Here is a 17944-nt window from a genome sequence, read left to right as displayed (position 1 = left end):
ATTTTTTCCAAAGTCACAAGTTATATCGAATGTGCTTATGAAGACTCAAGTTGAAACTATTAAAGTAAATTTGAGCTTTACTATCTTCAAACTTTGATTAACCAATGAGAGAATGTTTATAGCACTATGGCCAAAGTGCCATCCCCATTGACCCACACTAGATCCCCTTGTTGATACTATATGTGCAACTAGTTGGAGTCTATTCATCACTAGTATGGAGATCATGTGAGGTTCACCACCTTGCCTCCTTTGACACTCACAAAATGACATTATATGTATGACTTAAAAACAAGGTCAAACCCCCTTAAATTTTTTTTGTTATAATGTTTATTTAAACCTAAATTTGACAATCGACCTTCCTAATCAAACAAACAAAATTTCAATGACAATTATCCACTAAAATCTACTCTTTAAACATTATAAATATTAAATGTGTCCAAAATCTCTTATATTGTATTTAAAGAAAAAAACTTACACACAACCATACGGCCATCAAATTTAGCAGCCTCCGTCTATAGTGCGAGCAGCCCGCAGACTTTAAGAAATACCACTAACATCGTCCTTAGGACGACATTATCTCCAAATCTTGATAGTCATACACGATAAAGCGACAAAGCTCTCCTCCGTGTGAACGAGGCCACCTTCCCACTCAGTAAACCCTTTCAAGGTTAAAAAGGAATACTGCGTCTTGCACTGATAAAATATATTAAAAATAGTGCTAATAAATAAAAACAATAGCAAGCTTAATATTGATAAAGTATAGTGCTATTATATTAAATCAATTAGGTAAGGTAAGACCTTAATTTAAAATTAATTTACATACAGATTCAGAGACCGTGCACTCCACGAGACCTCTGCAAACGAAAAAGAAAACTCCTCGTGTCCAACGTTGGCAGCGCGTGCTTGCAGCCCTCCGAGTAGCATATTCGTCCAATATTTACGAGAATTTACGTGCACTTGTCGTTGTCAGAATCTCTTTTTTCAGAAATAAATCTGAAAATAATAATTTTCCTTCGAAAATTTGAGGGAGATAAACAAATCTGGAATTCTCGTCGATCCAGCTTTCAATCGAGGTATTCGGCGTTCAGATCGGATAGCAGAAGCTTAAATTCCTCTGCTTTACGTGGCCAGGTACGTCAACAACCTTCGCAAGTTTTAATTGTATAAAAAAATGGCAAATGGTGTAGAAGACTTTATAAAAAATGGAGTTTTTGCCCCCGGAAAATACCGTGAATCGATAAGTAGTGGAAGAAGAATATATTACAGGCCAAAATAGCAAGAAATTTTAGTCAAAGATGTAAATTTTGAGGAAGAAATATATGAATAGGCGCGGAAGTTACGAAGTCGGTCAGGAAGTTGTACAGCTGTGGTAAATATTGAGAAGAAATGGAAATTATAGCGATAAAACAACAATTTGGGGTTAAAAAAACAGTAAGAGTTGTGTTCATTTGTGAGAAATTGCGTGGCATTTGAGAATAAACGGAGACTTCAGAAAACGTCTAACAGTTTAGGGTTTGAAGAAAGTGAAGCTTGTAATTAATTGTGTCCATATAGCAAAGGCTCTGCAATTGTTAATGAAAAACTAGAGATTTAGTGAAGGAACAACGAAGAGCAAGGGTAGAAAAGGGTAAAGTTTGTGCTTATTTGGGAAAAAGGTGTGATGTAGACGCAAACTGTTTGAGAAAGTGGAGTTATTGTGGAGAAACAGAGCAGGGAAAATAAACGGTAAAGTGTATATTTGCCGGGGAAGAAATAATGTAGTGCAGATTTAGAGAACAAGTGTAAATTTTAGCCAACCAACAACATATTTTGAGGTTAAAAAATAAAAATAAAAATTATTGTTAGGAAGAAATAGTTTAAAATAATGGCAAAATGGAGAAAAAATGGAGATTTTAGTGAAGGGACGAGACGTAGGGGTAATGAAAAGTAAATGCTGCGTTTTTTGCAATAGAGAAGAAAATGAATACAACAGGAGAAGAGAAAAACAACTACTAATCTAGGTTTCTCTATATCAATGATTAGGATTAAACCCTATATTTTACCTCGTAGCCATGTGCTTTGGTAGTATTTGTTGAAAGCACAGTGTTTATTTCTTGGTGAATTTCTGTAATTGGGTTCTTTCTTGGCACGGTCTTAAACTTTGACTGTTCTTTTGGCAGAAAATTGAAAAAACAGCATTTTTAACAGTTTATAGCAGTGCTATGAATGAGCAGAAGGTTTTAAGGATGGCTCTTTTGTTGCTATTCGAGTTTTAAGGACTATGTAAAATTTGGCTTCAATATCTGAGCAATGGAACTGTAGAACTGTATGCAAGTCAAATTCAACAAAAATATGCTGCCAGGGTTCCACCAGTCCGAACTTTGTCAGTCTTCAGGCGAGTTGCATCAATTGCAGGGGCAGCCAGAGGCAAGGTGAGTTATTTGCTAACAAATATCTAAATTCTTTGTGAATATTGTTGTTCAGAACGCTTGAGTTGAATTGGGGTTTATTCCCCAGTACAGATTTTTTGTTTGGCTCTACTCGGAGTATGTTCTGAACTATATTTTAACCAAGGGTTAGGGCTTCTGTTTCATAGAGTTCTTCTCTATATTCTGGTTTTTCTAAAGTTTGCTCCCTCTTGTTAGGTTCTTTTGATTCCTAATTGTTATTTTTGATTGGTGAACATCTGGAGAGGAACAAAGTCATAAATGCTTGCTGACTTACCTCTAGACCATAGCTCAGCCAGTGTCTGCTTCCTTATTTTAGATTTTGGTATATTATTTTTAGTTGTTGATCTTTTTATCAGTTGTGATTTGCTACTGTAACTCTCTGTACTTGTTTAGTTCCATCTTTGCATTCTTTTATCGTTCAAGATGAAAACTCAATAATTTAATCTCATCTTTGCATTCTTTTACCGTTCAAGATGAAAACTCAATTTTACTTTCTTTAACTATGATTGGGGCTTGGAACATCAATTTATTGTGTTCGATTAGTGGGACAAGTATGAAATAAATCAAGTACACTGCAATACCTCTCATATTCCATGCATAGATTTCTGAATCTTTCTTACTGTCATCCTTACCTTCTTTTCTCCTTTATCTTACTTAGTCTGTTTGTCAAGTCTAATATTCAATTTTTTTGATACTAATGCATACATTAAGCAATGATGATCCAATTTCTGATATATATCAGAATTTGGCCTCATATAAGAGATAATTAGTCTGAACCAAAAATAATGGTCAGCTTCATTAATCTAGAATATGCTGAAGAAAGGGAGTTTGCTTGACATCAAAGATTATGCAAACTTAATTTTTCCCCTTTACTCGCTCAAATTTCTCATCTTCCATTAATTAGCTGATAGGTTTAGCTAAACAAGGTTATGAAGAATATTTGTCAGTCCTGCTAGCTGATTGATTTTACTGGGAAAATACTCCACCCCCTGACAGCTGGGGTGGTACATGTCACACCTGCAAAACAAAAGTGCCCATCTGGAATGCTTACCCACCGTACACCGCATGTTGGCTGCCACCTCCCACTGTGACTCTAGTTATTAAACTAAATTCCTTCCGCATGTCTGTTGTATTATTCTTGCAGCGGACAACAGAGCTCATCATTCCAGACAGCAAAAGTAATTACCGTACCTATATTCCCGTGCTTAGTTTGCTTAGTAAATCACTTACCCATTTTACAGCTCTTTTGTTTTCTATTCTCCACGGCATTGCTTTTCATTTTGTTTGCAGCATTATGTTCATCCTACAGACCATGTCACTGACTTCTATCAATGCCAATGATTTATTATCTTTCCCTACAGACAAAACGAAAGGAGATTTATTAAAAAAACTACCAAATCAAATCATTTGAAGCACCATCATATGGCTCCTCCCCTATCATCTCAAATTTTTTTATTAGCATAGGTTCAGTATCTTTTTGTCCACAAAGGGCATCATAGTAGGAATAATACAGGCTGTTGAGGCCATTACAATGAAGATTGAAGACATTTACTGCCATCCAATGCCAAAGACAAGAACATTCAAAGCTTCAAGTTATGGTTATAATACTTGTGCTGATGCCATTAGTGACCAGATTATTTGGTTTGCATCATTTTAGACTTGCAACACCTGTCTTCCACATCTGCTCAACACGCAGAAAGACAGTGACATGCATCAGACCCAGAACAAATTGCTTTGTTTTAAATTCAAGAAACAAACTCTGTATAATGTAATCAATAGGAAAATGGAACAATTACCACTATTGTCATCATATTTTTTGACTTTGTTAATATAATTTCAACCTATAGATTTGCACAGTAAAGTTGATATGGTAATATGATTGGAACATATTGCCAGTACAGAAAACAGTTTGAGATTAATGAAAAAAAAGTTGAAATATTCTATTTTGTAACAAAAGTTTGCATACCCACAAACTAGTGTAATGCAGGAACATTCCAGGAAAGTTGGAAACCCTATGGCAATTCATCACACTACACCAATTTGGCCCGCAGCAGAGAATGAGATATTTACAACAACACACCGCAACATATTCAGAGTTCATGAAATGCTGACTAGTTTTTGGAAAGATATAGTGAATAGAAGATCATAGTACAGAGTTCTTTAGGTGACCTATGTGGAACCTTTCCGTACCTTGCAATATCAAATTCAACATGTCATGAGGCAGATTGGGACTAGAGTAACCTTCAAATGGAACCACAACGTATTTTATTAACTCTTGGAGCTTCACCATTGGAATTAAGCCGACCTACATGTTTCATGGAGCATTGGCTGTTGGGTCACCTTGTGGCTGATGTGGACAATTTTCTAAAGCTTGGGTTGGATATTTGAGTACATCTGGATACCATTGGAAAGCAATTAGATAGCAAGATGTTAGATGGTTATTAGCAAGGAGGTAGTTTTAGAGTGAGCCAGAGAGTTAGGCGTTTGAGTCTTATTCTAGTTTTTCATGTTTGCATATAAGTTGGAAATAAGCTTGTGGTAGCTTGTGAGCCAATTTGTGATTTGCATGTAGCAGGCAAATAAGTACTCTATAATCATTTTACTATTTGAATCAACAAGAATCTCTGTTTTGTTCATGATATTTCCACTGTGTTAATTCTAGGCTACATGATTTGACAGTCCTACATTGGACCTTCCATCCATGACTGCATCAAGTGGTATTAGAGTGAGTTTTTGAATCTTGTGGAAGTTAAAATCATTTTGAAAGATCCTTGGGTGAATATATCATCAACCTGAAGTAGCTTGCAAGTGTTTGTTAACACAACACCAACTGTGAGGCAGTTGCAACCTTGTAGCCAGATCGTTGACTTGAGGCAGTTGCACTAGAACTAAAGGAAGATGCCATCAAGGAGAGTGATTGGTATAACTAATGTTGTTGGAAGGATGGAAGAAATGCTGGACATGCTGAGAATCATGAAGATTCAATTGGATGTTGTAGAAGAAGATATGAAAAGAGGTCTAAACCATAGACATGAGGAGGAGAGTGATGATGAGGAACTAGGAGTGCAAACCCCGGGTTTGAATGAAAAAGCCCTAGAAGAAGAAGAGTCAGATCAGATCAAGATGTTGAAAGCCATTTCCAAAATCGGTAATGTTGTGACGTTTTCACACATCGCCCCGTTGCAAATGGGGACCCCCTACTTTTTAGGCCCTTTCGGTCTTTTGGTTTTAGTTTTTGGGGTCTTCTGGTGGCAGTCTTGTCAGTCTCTCTGCCTTGCTAGTGTTCGGGGGTCAAATTGATTAAGTCTGCTTTTCATTTGGGCAAATTTGGTTGAGTCTAGGGCTTGTTTTGGTTGTTTTAGGGTTTCTGTCTTTAGTCCTAGATTTTAGGGGTTTCTGTTAGGGTTTTAAAAAAACTGAGCATGGAACTGGAATCAGGGCCCTTCAAGGAACCTTCCAGTAAAATTTGAGCGAAATCGGAGCAATTTTCTATTTTTAGAAAGTTCCCATTTTTTAGGGATTTTACTGTCTCGGAATGTCTTCATTTGGCCAAAAATCAAACTTACTAGTTTTAGTAATTTCTATTTTTAGTAAGTTTCTATTTATAGTAAGTCATCTTGTGTCCTATCTTGGGGTCTAACACTGACGTTTTGAAAAGTTTTCTATTTTTGGAAAGTTTGTTTTTGACAGGACCATTCAAGTAGACACTGAAGACTAGATGTTCACGATCACTTCTACATCCGGAGAAGTCAAAGAGCAGGCAAAGTGATCAAAATTTGACTGGGTGGGAATCGGTCTAGGAATGGAAAGCTCGAAAAATCATTTGTTTGGAAATTCACATCAATCCACAAATGTCATCCTGATCTGGAAATGGCCTAAAATTTGACTGTCTGAAAAATTGAAAGATCTTCTAAAACCTAGAATTTGCATTATAATTCCTAGAGATCTGAAACCATTCTCAAATATTCTGTCAATATATACGTGAAATATAACTTAAAGTATAAGTGGCATTTCACTTATACTTAAATGTTATATTTCATGTATATATCCTAATGAAGAGAATGAGACTGACTTGGAAAAGTGAAAATCATGAAATTTCCCTCCCTAGAGCAAAACGATGCCCAATGATGGAGTAGGGCGCTAGAATCACCTAGGCATGGAGAAATGAAGAAAATGTAAAAATCCTTGCTCCATGCAAAATAATGCTCAAAGGATAGCAAGGGCGCTAAAACATGGGTGTGGAGGAATTTTCCTCCACTCCCATTTTCCTTGGACATGCTCAATCAGCGCCCAAAGGAGATAGAGGGCGCTAAAACCAAGGTGTGGAGGAACCATAAATTTAAAACCATGATGAAGGATGAATGCTTCAAGATGAAATTTCCTCCATCAAGGTCAAAATTCCACGCCCAAGTCAGAAATTCAAAATTTTTTCTAAGGCAAGGAAATCCAGGGGTCAAGGAAGAAAAAGCAAGAAATTTCCCTCTGGTAATTTAAAAAAAAAATCCTATTTTAAGGCATCAGAACATGACGGGATTCAAATATTCCTGTAGATCTGTATTCGTGGGAGATTTCTCTCTCCATCAAGACCCAAAACTCTATTTTTGGAAAGTTCCTTATAAATAGGAAATTTTGAAAAAACCTTTGAAAATTCCTCTGAAGCATAAAAAAGTTGAAAGCTTCATGAAAATCCTTCACAAATCAAGAAGTTTTCTCTATCCAAGGATTTTCTCTCTCCTAGGGTTTCTCGCCAAGTGGCAGTCGGGTCAACGCACGCTGAATTAATGGAGCATCTCTTTGCATGCAGCCGTCACATTTATTGCATTGTGGCAAATTCCTTTTGCATGCAGTCGTCACGTTCAGGAGATGATGGTGCATTTATGGCATCATGGGTGATTTTTGCATAAGGGCACATTCATTGCATAGTGGGCACTTTTTGAATGTAATGGTTAATTAATGCTTTATGGGTGCCATTTTTGGCAAGATTGTAATTAATTGTATATGGGCTTTATGGGGTATTTATTGCTGATTCCCACCTTGTTGCATCTTGAGTGGAGAATCTTTTGGGGAAACCCTAATTAGGGTTTTGCAACGCCTGAGGCCTATATAAAGGGGTGACCCCCTCATTTGAAAAGGGAGGGGGACTTGTATGACATTGTTGCAATAAGTTTTGGGATAATAACAGTGAAACATTGTCCTTTGATGGTGTCCACTTAAGTTATTTTTTCAAAGCTTGCATGGTTTCACCTTCCTCACTTAAAGTAGAAGTAGTATAGTGCTTTGATTTCAATGGAAAATGTAATGGTTTTCGATGAATTTCCATGGTTCATACTTTTTGCATCTTTCTGATTGTAAGTTGCAGTGTAAAGTTAGTCTGAGCCCCTAAATTTGTGCTAAGTTCGATTGTGGATAGTTGTTTGGATTGTGCTGTTTTGGGTATTCAAATGCACTTTCTCGATTTGAAAATCCTCTAACATCCCCAGAAGATTGCACTGGTTCTTGCGGAGTTGTAGTTAATCTTGGCGAAGCAAAGCTTGGTTCATTTGGAATTTGTCGATCAAAGCATTAACTGTTGATATCACTGGCCTTAGGAGTAGATTTAGATCCCCTAACCCTTTCCCCTTTATTTTCAGTTCATTTTAGTTCGTTCGAAGCAGCAGCATCACAAAATTGCCATATTCAATGATGGTGTTCCGGCCACAGTGAAAGAACGATCAAACGTAAGGCCCCTTGGATTACCAACATTCACATCCGCCAACTGAGTCACTTCCAGGCTTAAAGGAACCTTGGAGCTAGCCGTTTGAACTTCTTGCGATCTTAGCACATGGTATAGCTTTGATCAAGAGAGAATAGAGTGACTGTTGGTAAACTTTATTCTGTGCTAGAAGTAGTCCTAAAAAAGCACGTTAACAGGTAAGAGACCAAGAAGTGGAATTTTTAATTATGTTGGTAATTTGAACCTAGAAGGGTTGATTGATTGGATAAATGATATAGAAGAATATTGAGTATGAGGAAATTGAAGATTTTGAAAGGGTCAGATTCGCAAAAACTAAATTGAAGGGTCATGCTACTATTTGTTGGAGAGAAGTCCAATTAGATAGAAATAGAAGAGGAAAACAAAGAATCACAAAATGGGATAGAATGGTGACAAAATTGAAGAACAAATTCATACTTGCTGACTATGAGCTAGAGATGTTGAAGAGATTGCAAAACCTAAGGTAAAAGAAGTCTGTGACGAAGTACGCTTAAGAGTTCCATAAGTTGACCATTAGAACTGTTGAAGAAAAGATTTGAACAAAGACAAAAGGTTAGAGAAGGAAGATTCCAAGGAGATAGACCACAACGTGGTGAAAGAAGACCATACACGAAGCAAAACAAGGAAGTCATTACGGCAAAGATGAGAAAAGTGAAAATTTTTATGGAAGGAGTGACCAAAATTCTTACTACAACTATAGAGGAAGTCACAACACCTACTGCAATGACATATATCAGAGGAGTGATAGAGGATTTGAGAAGAAGCCTTTAAGAGGAACCTATTTCAAGTGTGGAGGAGGACATTGAGCATTTGAGTGTCATTGAAGTAGTGCTAGCAAAAGAGGAGCGAATATGCAAAAGCTGCATATGCGGAGGAAGAACCTTTGGATCACCGGGATTTGTTGGAGAACTTGAGAAGGTGAATCATTGGGCTTGAGGAGAGCCTTGTTATATATCAAGACAATGGAGGAACCAGTGCAAAGGAAAAGTTTGTTTATAACGGTATGCAAATTAGGAGGTAAGTGTTGTAAAGTTATCATTTATGGTGAGGAAGTTGAATTTTAAAATGATAAAGCACCCAAAATTATATAAGATTGCATGGATTCAAGGTGGTCATAATATATTGGTAAATGAGCAATGTTTGATAAAATTTCATATAGGATCATATAATGATGAGGTATTATGTGATATTATGCCAATGGATGCATGTCATATGTTATTGGAAAGACCATGGCAATATGATAGGAAGGCATTTCATTATGGAAGAAAGAATACTTATATTGTGATCTTGAATGGGAAGAAAGATATCTTGATTCCTTTAGAAGAGCAACGTAAGAGTGAAGTGTGTCGTAATGCCAAAAATTGTTAGGTGGATGGAAATAAGCTTATGGATAAATTAAGGCATGGAAATATGTGCTTTGTGTTAATATGAAGAAAGTGCGGCAGCTAAGGTGCAGAGAATACCACTACAAAAGAAGAACTGTCATAGAAGGAAGTCTCTATAATGTCCCCTTTTGGAATATTCTTTTAAACAATAATATTCACTCAAAGTTTGATAATAGTTTTATCCAAGATTATAGGTTGACTTTGTACAAAGTCAAAAACTATATCATGATTGTCATTTTGACAACTGTAACCATCTAGTGATTGTTTATGTTGTGGTATGTTTTGTGCAATGTGATCAGCAATATGAATATAAACAACGAAAATCTTTTTTCTACAATTCATGTGTTGAAGTCTCTATTTTATTTGCTTACAGTATCTCTATGCTATGGAAATGCCCTTAAATATATATAAAAAGTAGTTTTTGACTGTTTTTCTGCAATTTTTTATGTTTTTTTGTAAATCCAATTTTTTCCCGATCTTTTTAAAAAAATCTTATACTTTTGTTCTGCCGATTAATTTCCCAAATGATCAATGCTGCTATGGACTTAAAACAAACTTAAAAAAATACAATGAAAGATATAGGCCCGACTCATGGCCTGATGGTGCATCCCCATAAATGGTTTGCATACATGATGATTTAAGACTACCATCTGCCATATTCTACACTCGTAGGAAGATGCATGTAGGAACTTGTTGTGACCATTTCACACATCGCCCCATCGCAAATGGGGACCCCCTCTTTTTGCTCGTTTTTCGCTCGCTTTTGCTTGCGTTTTTAGGGTTTTGTTAGTCGGTTAGTCATCTGGATTTAGGGTCAAGCCTTAGGGTTTTAAATTTCTGTCTTTTTAAGCCAAAATCCAGTCGTTTTTGAGAGCTTTTGGGCTTCCTTTTCTAGGATGCAAATTTTGAATGCAATGAATTCGCCAAAATGGTCTAATTTTCAATTGGAATGTTAATGCAGAGCTTGAATTTGTCTAAGTGTTGACAGTCAATGTGAATTTTTGTCCGATTGAATATTTTGATCAAATTTTGACCTTTTTTGATTTTGATCCTGGGCATTGGAATTGATTTGTTTTCGCCTCGTGAAGTGTTAAAATGTGAAAAATCATGTTATTTTGGCCTGTAGGAGCAAAATCGCTCCTGTCCCTCAGTGAAGGACGGGAGCTCATTTTCAAATATCTCATCATCCCTGCAAAGTCCAGACAAATTTCAAGTTGGAAGTGATGGAGAACGGCGATATCTTTCCATTGAATATAAATTGAAGATTTTCATGAGCACAGAAATGCCTCCAGGAGGAAAATCGCTCCTGTCCCTCAGTGAAGGACTGGAGCTACAATTCAAATTTCGCCTTGTCCTTGCAAGATTTCGAAAACTTAATGATTTGAGGACGTCCAAGAGAAGATGCTTTGCCAAATGAATATAATTTGAGATGCAGAAACGAAGGAGAATGACCTATACTGACCAAATCGCTCCTGTCCCTCTCCAAGGGACCAGGGCGAGGTACCTTGTAGCTCTCGTCCCTCTCCAAGGGACCAGAGCGATTTCCTTCATTATGCAAAATCCAGACAAGGGTCAAGGCAAGTTTACGTTCAAAAACAAGGGAAAACATAAGATAAATGCGTTGAATATAAATTGAAGATTTTTGGGACGTCCATAACAGTGTTAAATGCCTAGTTCGCTCCTGTCCCTCAGGAAGGGACCAGAGCGATTTTTGATATAATTGCTTTTCTTGCAAAGTTACAGATGATGTCAAGGCATGGACGAATAGAGTGAAGAGGGACGAGTCCGTTGAATATAAACTTGGAACCTGGCAAAGTGAGATAGTGGCCACAAGGGAAGGATCGCTCCTGTCCCTCTCCAAGGGACCAGGGCGATACAATGGTGATGATACTTCCTACGCAAGTTCAAGGTCGTTCCTCCAAAGTTCAAGGTCGACACAAGTCAAGACAAGGTGGCGAGGGACATTTCAAGGCGTCTTCATCATGCGCAAACACTCAAAGGACGTTAAAATGAAGAGATTGACACCCTATAACCTAGTTCGCTCCTGTCCCTCAGGAAGGGACCAGGGCGATGTTGAATGCATTGGTCATTTCATGCAAAATTTACGTAAGGACAAGATGTTGCAATGTTTTAGAGGGTCCATGGTATGATAAAAGGATGATATACAAGGGTTTTGAACGTAAAATGATCATCATTTTGAGCATGGAGACTATATCGCTCCTGTCCCTCTCCAAGGGACCAGGGCGATTTGCTTTGGATTCCTCGTTTTGCTTCAAATTCAAACTAAGTCAAGACGTCATAGGATAGCATATGGTCCAAGGCATCGTTTGAAGATAATTCGCAAGAGTGTTGAACGTCCAAACATGGCCAATCAAGGTAAAAGCTCACATCGCTCCTGTCCTTTGGGCAAGGACCAGGGCGATATCATCAAAAGCACGCATATTCTTTCAAAAACGAGGCAAGGCGAGGTTAAGCAAGGTAAGGGACATCGTTTGGAAGACATCACAACGAAGATTGAAGTTTAGACTTGCCAAGGTTAAGGAGAAAACGTGGATTGCTCCTGTCCCTCTCCAAGGGACAAGGGCGATGATCCCTTTAATGCATCCAAACACATAATGAAGACAAATGGAATAAGCGCAAAAGACACGAACAAAGGATGTTATTCGCCAATAATGAAGGATCGAGGAACAAAGATGCATATTGAACGTGGAAATTAGAAGATCGCTCCTGTCCTTTGGACAAGGACCAGGGCGATGAGCATTAAAGAGGCCCTTAAGCACACATGCAAGATGATCAAATTCGAAGAACCTATCATGATGATCAATATTGAACGTGGAGATGAAGGAGTTAGACGTAAAAAATGCAAAAATCCAGACCAAATAATGGATCGCTCCTGTCCCCCTCCAAGGGACCAGGGCGATGAGGTACGTCCCCTTTGTTTTCATAGTTTTGGCGCCAAGTAAGCAATTCGAACTTTCCTCAAATGCTAAATCAATTTAAAATTTGAATATCCATTTTATTTAGCATTTAATATGGCGTTATCTTTTATTAATTATTTTTTGCCTTTATTTAAAATCGAAATTAACATTTAAAAAACGCAAGGCATTAATAATTAATTAATTAATTAATATAAAATCGATTTGGAGCGCCCAATTAAGCAAGTCGGCCTTGTTATTTTATTGCAAATCATTTAAAAAATGGTTTTATTAAGCAAGTCGGCCTAAGGGGTGAAAGGATGAGCGCGCTATATATGAAGGGTGGAAGATTTCATTTTCACATAATCATTTTTTACCTTTCTTCATGCGAATTAAGAGGAGGCGAATATAGTGCGAAGTGTGTTCAAAGGTGTTGCGATTTCAAACCAAAGGTGGCGCTAATATCATCTTGTGTGGAGTGCGAATTACGTTGAAGACCATGGGTGGCGCTTAGTTATCAAGGGTGGTGCGAATTTGAAGACCACATCAAATGCGAACTTGAGGATACATTAAGACGAATTTGCTAAAGACTTGGAGGATTTGTTTGAGCGATTTGTCAAAGGCAAATTTGAAGATCATTTAAGACCACGTCTAAGGCGATACTTGAAGATCACGTTCACTCCAGAGGTGGCAAAGTCAATTTTGAGGAGACCACATTGAAGACTATTTTATACCTCAAATTTTGCCTAGGCGAATTTTGTTTTTGCATTCTAGAGTTAGCTCTCTATTGAGGTATGGCGATTTATTATTTTTGCTTTATTCATTCATCGTCATATTCCAAATTTTGAAATTTTGATTTTTGAATTTCTCTTAGCTCAATCGTTGTTTTTAGGAAATGATAACTCTAGAGACTTATCATGAGGTTTCCTAAAAACTTTGTCTCTCTTATTCACCGTTATTTATTGCAAAATCTATTTCTTATAATGAAATGTTGTGTAGGTATGGCGACCCCAAAGGCGGGAGCATCCACCAGCCGCTTGGCTCTCATGAAAGAAGATCAGAAGACCGAAGAGGTGGAGACCAAGATCGTGTCGAAGTGGAGCAACATTGGAGATACCAACTTGGGGAACTTTAGCACGAAGAAGTTTCGAGAGGTCCCTTACATCGGCAAGCCATCACCTGTCGCCCGGAGAATTATAGAGAGTGGCATCATCAAGGCGGCCGGTTTTCCTCCAGCTATTCAGTGCCACGAGTTGATGATCGAGTGTGCCCGTCACTACAATCCACAGTCCAGGACAATTGTGTCCAATGAGGGAAACACTTTGGCGTACCTTTCAGAGGAAGCTATAAGTGAAGCCTTCCATCTTCCAGAGCACAGGGACATGATATACAAGAGCATTGAAGGAGCCAGATCAGTGTACGATGATGATCCAGATGCTTGCCTAAGCATAATCAACAAGAACTGGCTACTCAAGAGTCGTCCCCGTCTGAGCAAAGTACCGAACACACCGCACCGGATTGATTTCCAGGAGGAATACAGAGATTTGATTACCATGCTCAACAGAGTTACAGGAGCACCTCATGCCTTCTATTTTGAGAAGTGGATGTTTTACTTCATCCAGGTGATTGTTCAAGGAAAGGGTACGATACATTGGGCTAGAATAATTAGCCATTGCTTAGACGTACAGTTGAGAAGACTCAGGGCTACTAAGTCCTTCCACATGAGTTCATACGTCATCTATGCCTTAATCAGGAGCGTTGAGTACGCAGGACTACCCCACAGAGGAGTGATTGGAAGAGGACCCGACGAGGTCAGAGCTTGTGAATCCTATACCTACTTGCATCATCCACCAGGGAAGAACTACAAGTTAGTCAATGATACTTTCACGATGAACATCACAAGGACGTTGCAAGGAGGGATTCACAACAGATTATCTCAGGATGCCCAGGAGTTCATCAAGAGGTACGGTGCTTGGTTCATTCAGTTTCCCAAGTTCACTTACATTAGAGTGCATGGATGTCCTTTACCTCCATACATGTTGCCGAGGTACCCGACAGACAAAATTGTGTTACTTGAAGTAACAAGGCAGTTGGCAGCATATGTGAAGGCATTCAGACACAGACATCAGAATGGAGTCCAGGTGCCTATTATTTTGGGTAATTCAGTTGAGGTATGTCCTAATGTCTTAGCCATGGATGACGCAGAGAAGGAGTTAGCCTTGTATTCTTTTTCATCTTTTGCTTGGAGGAATAGTTTTGATCCACATGGACATTTAGAGGAGACGGTCGGTAAAAGATTTAAACATGAGCACCAAATTGAAGATTTTGTGATGAACCTCTTAGATGATCTCGAAGTGAAACGAAAGATACATTCTAGATTGCCTTTGGATTTCATCAGGAAGTGCAGGATTTACAGAGTGGCCGACCAAGCTCAGGACAATGGCAGGCACATCCAGTCTTCATATGATAGAGAAAGCAAAACAATAAGTTTGAATTGGAATGAGCCCGAGGCCGTGGATTTAGATGATTTGATGGCACCAGTCTTGTCTTGTACTCGCAGATGGGTAGACGTTCAGCATCAGAAGTTGAGGGAACAAGGCATAGCTATGTCTTTTACTTTGGAAGAGAAACCAGCCGAAGGTGGAGCAAGTGTTAGTGAAGGCAATCCTAATCCTAGGAATTCAGGTGAAGGTAACCTTCGATGTGCCAGTGAGGGCAATCTCCATTCGAGAGGTTCGAAGAGAAAGGAAAGATCGGAAAAGAAAGAGTCTTCCAAGAAAAAGCAAGGTGCCAACAAAGATCAAGCGCCAGGTACTTCTTCCAGACCAGAGAATAGAACAGTTCGAGTGGAAGAGTCCATGGAGTCGATGGTACAGAATGACAGACGGGAGGAAGGACAGGCACAGCATGTTTCGTCAGATGGATCTCTCCAAGACTATGATTTAGAAGAAGATAATGAAGTGACATCTCCTCCCAGACAAGAAGAAATAGTACATAAAGAAATTCAAGTTCAAGAGACAAGATCGAATATCCCAGATTGGTTGAAGGAAAGATTGACTAGGGTGATCGTAATTGAAGACGAGGATAGTGCAATTGATTTAGAGAGCCTTGTTGGACGTTCACATATGACAACAGAGAAGAAGAAGGCTACAAAGATGTCCAAGATGATTCGAGATGAGACTGGATCTAGAAAACTGCAGATAGCTACACCGGCAGCAGACAAATATGAGGGTGAGATCCTAGCAGAAGACTATCATATACAGACTATTGAGTTAGGACCATCCACAGCAGAGCAGACTTTAGATGATGCCACCGACACATTTGAGGCATTGAAGGACAAGCTTAGAGAAGAAGTAGAAAAGAATAGAAAGCTTGAGAGAGAGGTCGGTGCATGGAGGACTTATTTCAGTCACATCAATGAACCTTTGGGACGTCAGGATCCAGTTAGATCACCAGTGCAAGCATTGCCCCTTCAATCGATCAATGAAGCAGAAAGATTCAGGAACCTGGTCCAGCGTACATGTAGTTGGATGGATAGATCTCATACAATGGCCATAGAGTTTGTTACAAGGATGTCGAAGATCATTCATCAGGCTATCCAAGTTCTTGAGATTATTCACAGATTGATGGCAACAGTAGCTGCATTTGCCCATACCAAGGACGTTGTCATCCCTGTCTTGAAGGTAATAAGACACACATCCAGAAGAATTTTAACGCAGGAGAGGATCTTAGAAGGTGATTCTCACAGTTTGTTTCAGTGGTCAACCTTACTTCATATAAAGAGTGTTCTCTTCGAGGACATCAGTGTTAGATGTGGTCAAGTTGAGGAGGTGATCAATCCGATCCAGGACAGAGTATTTGAGGTACTTCGTACCATTCTTGGCAGAAGGATCGAGGTCGAGACAGATGTAGATATACAAGAATTTGAGGATAGAATCAAGATCATCTTTCGCAAGGACGCAGATGTTACAGATGAGCAGTATGATCAGATGTATGCCACCATGCTCTTGATTGATAGAACAAAGGAACTTGAACCTACTTGGGATGCAACTCTTCTAGATGCATTCGATCAGGTCATCCACTTCGAAGAGAGTATCAAGAATCTTCCCGAGATTCCAATCACAGAAATCGAAGGAATCGTGACAAAATTCATTGCATATGCTAAGAAAGAGAATTGGAAAGGGAATAAGATTCTAGATGAAAGGTTGTTACAGATGACATGACATCTTATTTCTCATTGGTTGATACCTCCTAGATTTTTGTGCCGAATTTAATATTTGGCTATGTATTTAATATTGTTCAGTAAAAAGGAGGTCATTTGTAACAAACCCTAATTAGGGTTTAGGTGTCATGATCTTGTCCGTTGATTTACTTTCAATCTGGACCTTTCATTGTAATTGGGGATGCTATTTATACCCCCATTTTTCATTTCATTTGGTAATAGTTAATAGTCGAATAGTCAGATAAGAGTGAAATAGAGAGATTAAAGTTAGAAGTAATTCTTATTTTGTAGCAAGATTGAGTCTTGAAGAGAGAAACTCAAGCAATTGTTGTATATGATGACTTGGAAATCAATAAAATATTGAAGTTATGGTGTTTTGTTGCAAATTTCTTAAGTTATCTTCATGGTTGTTGGATGTACTTGAATCACGCTCAATCAAAGTAGTTTGTTAATTTGAAAGACTAAGTGTGAGATTTGATATTTGGTAAGATTCGCAATCCAAACCACTAGCTTCTTGCTGATTGTAGGAAAGCCTTGCGTGGTCGACTGGAGAACATTTTGAGTCTTTAACCTTCAAGCATTGTCGTATCTAGGATATGTACCTTCGTAGTAGTGTCCTTGGTCTTTGATGCATTGAACATTATTATTACCTTAGAAGATCGCACTAGTTTCAATTGAGTTGTTATCTTATGGCAAAATTGAAGTTGGTTGAGTCTTGCCAAATCTCATTCATGCTAAGTCGTTCATAGGGTTAGGCTAGATTAGACCTCTTAAACCCTATCTTTTGCTTTTTTTTGAAAGTTCCTTTAGTTTAGTAAAATCTTCGAGCTTTGAATACGTAAGACCCCTTGGAGGAAACAGCAAATCACATCATACCACTAAAAAGCTTGTCCACACGTGGAGACCCCACTAAAAGAACCTTGGAGTCCATCTAACTGATCCTTTTTGCAGATCTTCAGCAGTTAGAGACTATTTTCTCAAGAGAGGATAAGATGCCTAATGGTATTTTATTCTGTGTATGATTGTGTATAAAATACACGTCAACAGAACTATGTACTAAACCTCTATAGGTGAAATATTGTCTACTATGCCCTTTTGAAACTTAATACAATATGGGTTTATTTATTTTAAAGAAATTGATAACAGCAGCAATTATTTAAATTTTGACTCCAAACTAATAAAATAAAAAACTAGGCATTGAATAACAAGTTTTTTATATTGAAATTCTGGAAATTTGATTC

At 38.2% G+C, this 17944-nt stretch overlaps 1 protein-coding gene across 1 annotated transcript in view; it reads left to right on the top strand.

The window, feature by feature from the left end:
• The first annotated feature begins 817 nt into the window (after positions 1-817).
• LOC131032697 (transcription factor bHLH121) overlaps positions 818-17944 on the top strand; it is an 82892-nt gene continuing 65765 nt past the window's right edge. Inside the window, exons 1-2 of the mRNA XM_059221246.1 lie at positions 818-1131; positions 2160-2411. Coding sequence (XP_059077229.1) covers positions 2308-2411 — 104 coding nt within the window. The 5' untranslated portion in view covers positions 818-1131; positions 2160-2307. The remainder of the gene's footprint in view (positions 1132-2159; positions 2412-17944) is intronic.

This window comes from Cryptomeria japonica, chromosome 5, assembly GCF_030272615.1.
Source record: "Cryptomeria japonica chromosome 5, Sugi_1.0, whole genome shotgun sequence".
NCBI lineage: Eukaryota > Viridiplantae > Streptophyta > Pinopsida > Cupressales > Cupressaceae > Cryptomeria > Cryptomeria japonica.
Note: the sequence above shows the minus strand (reverse complement) of the source record. Positions and strands in the feature narration are given on the sequence as shown.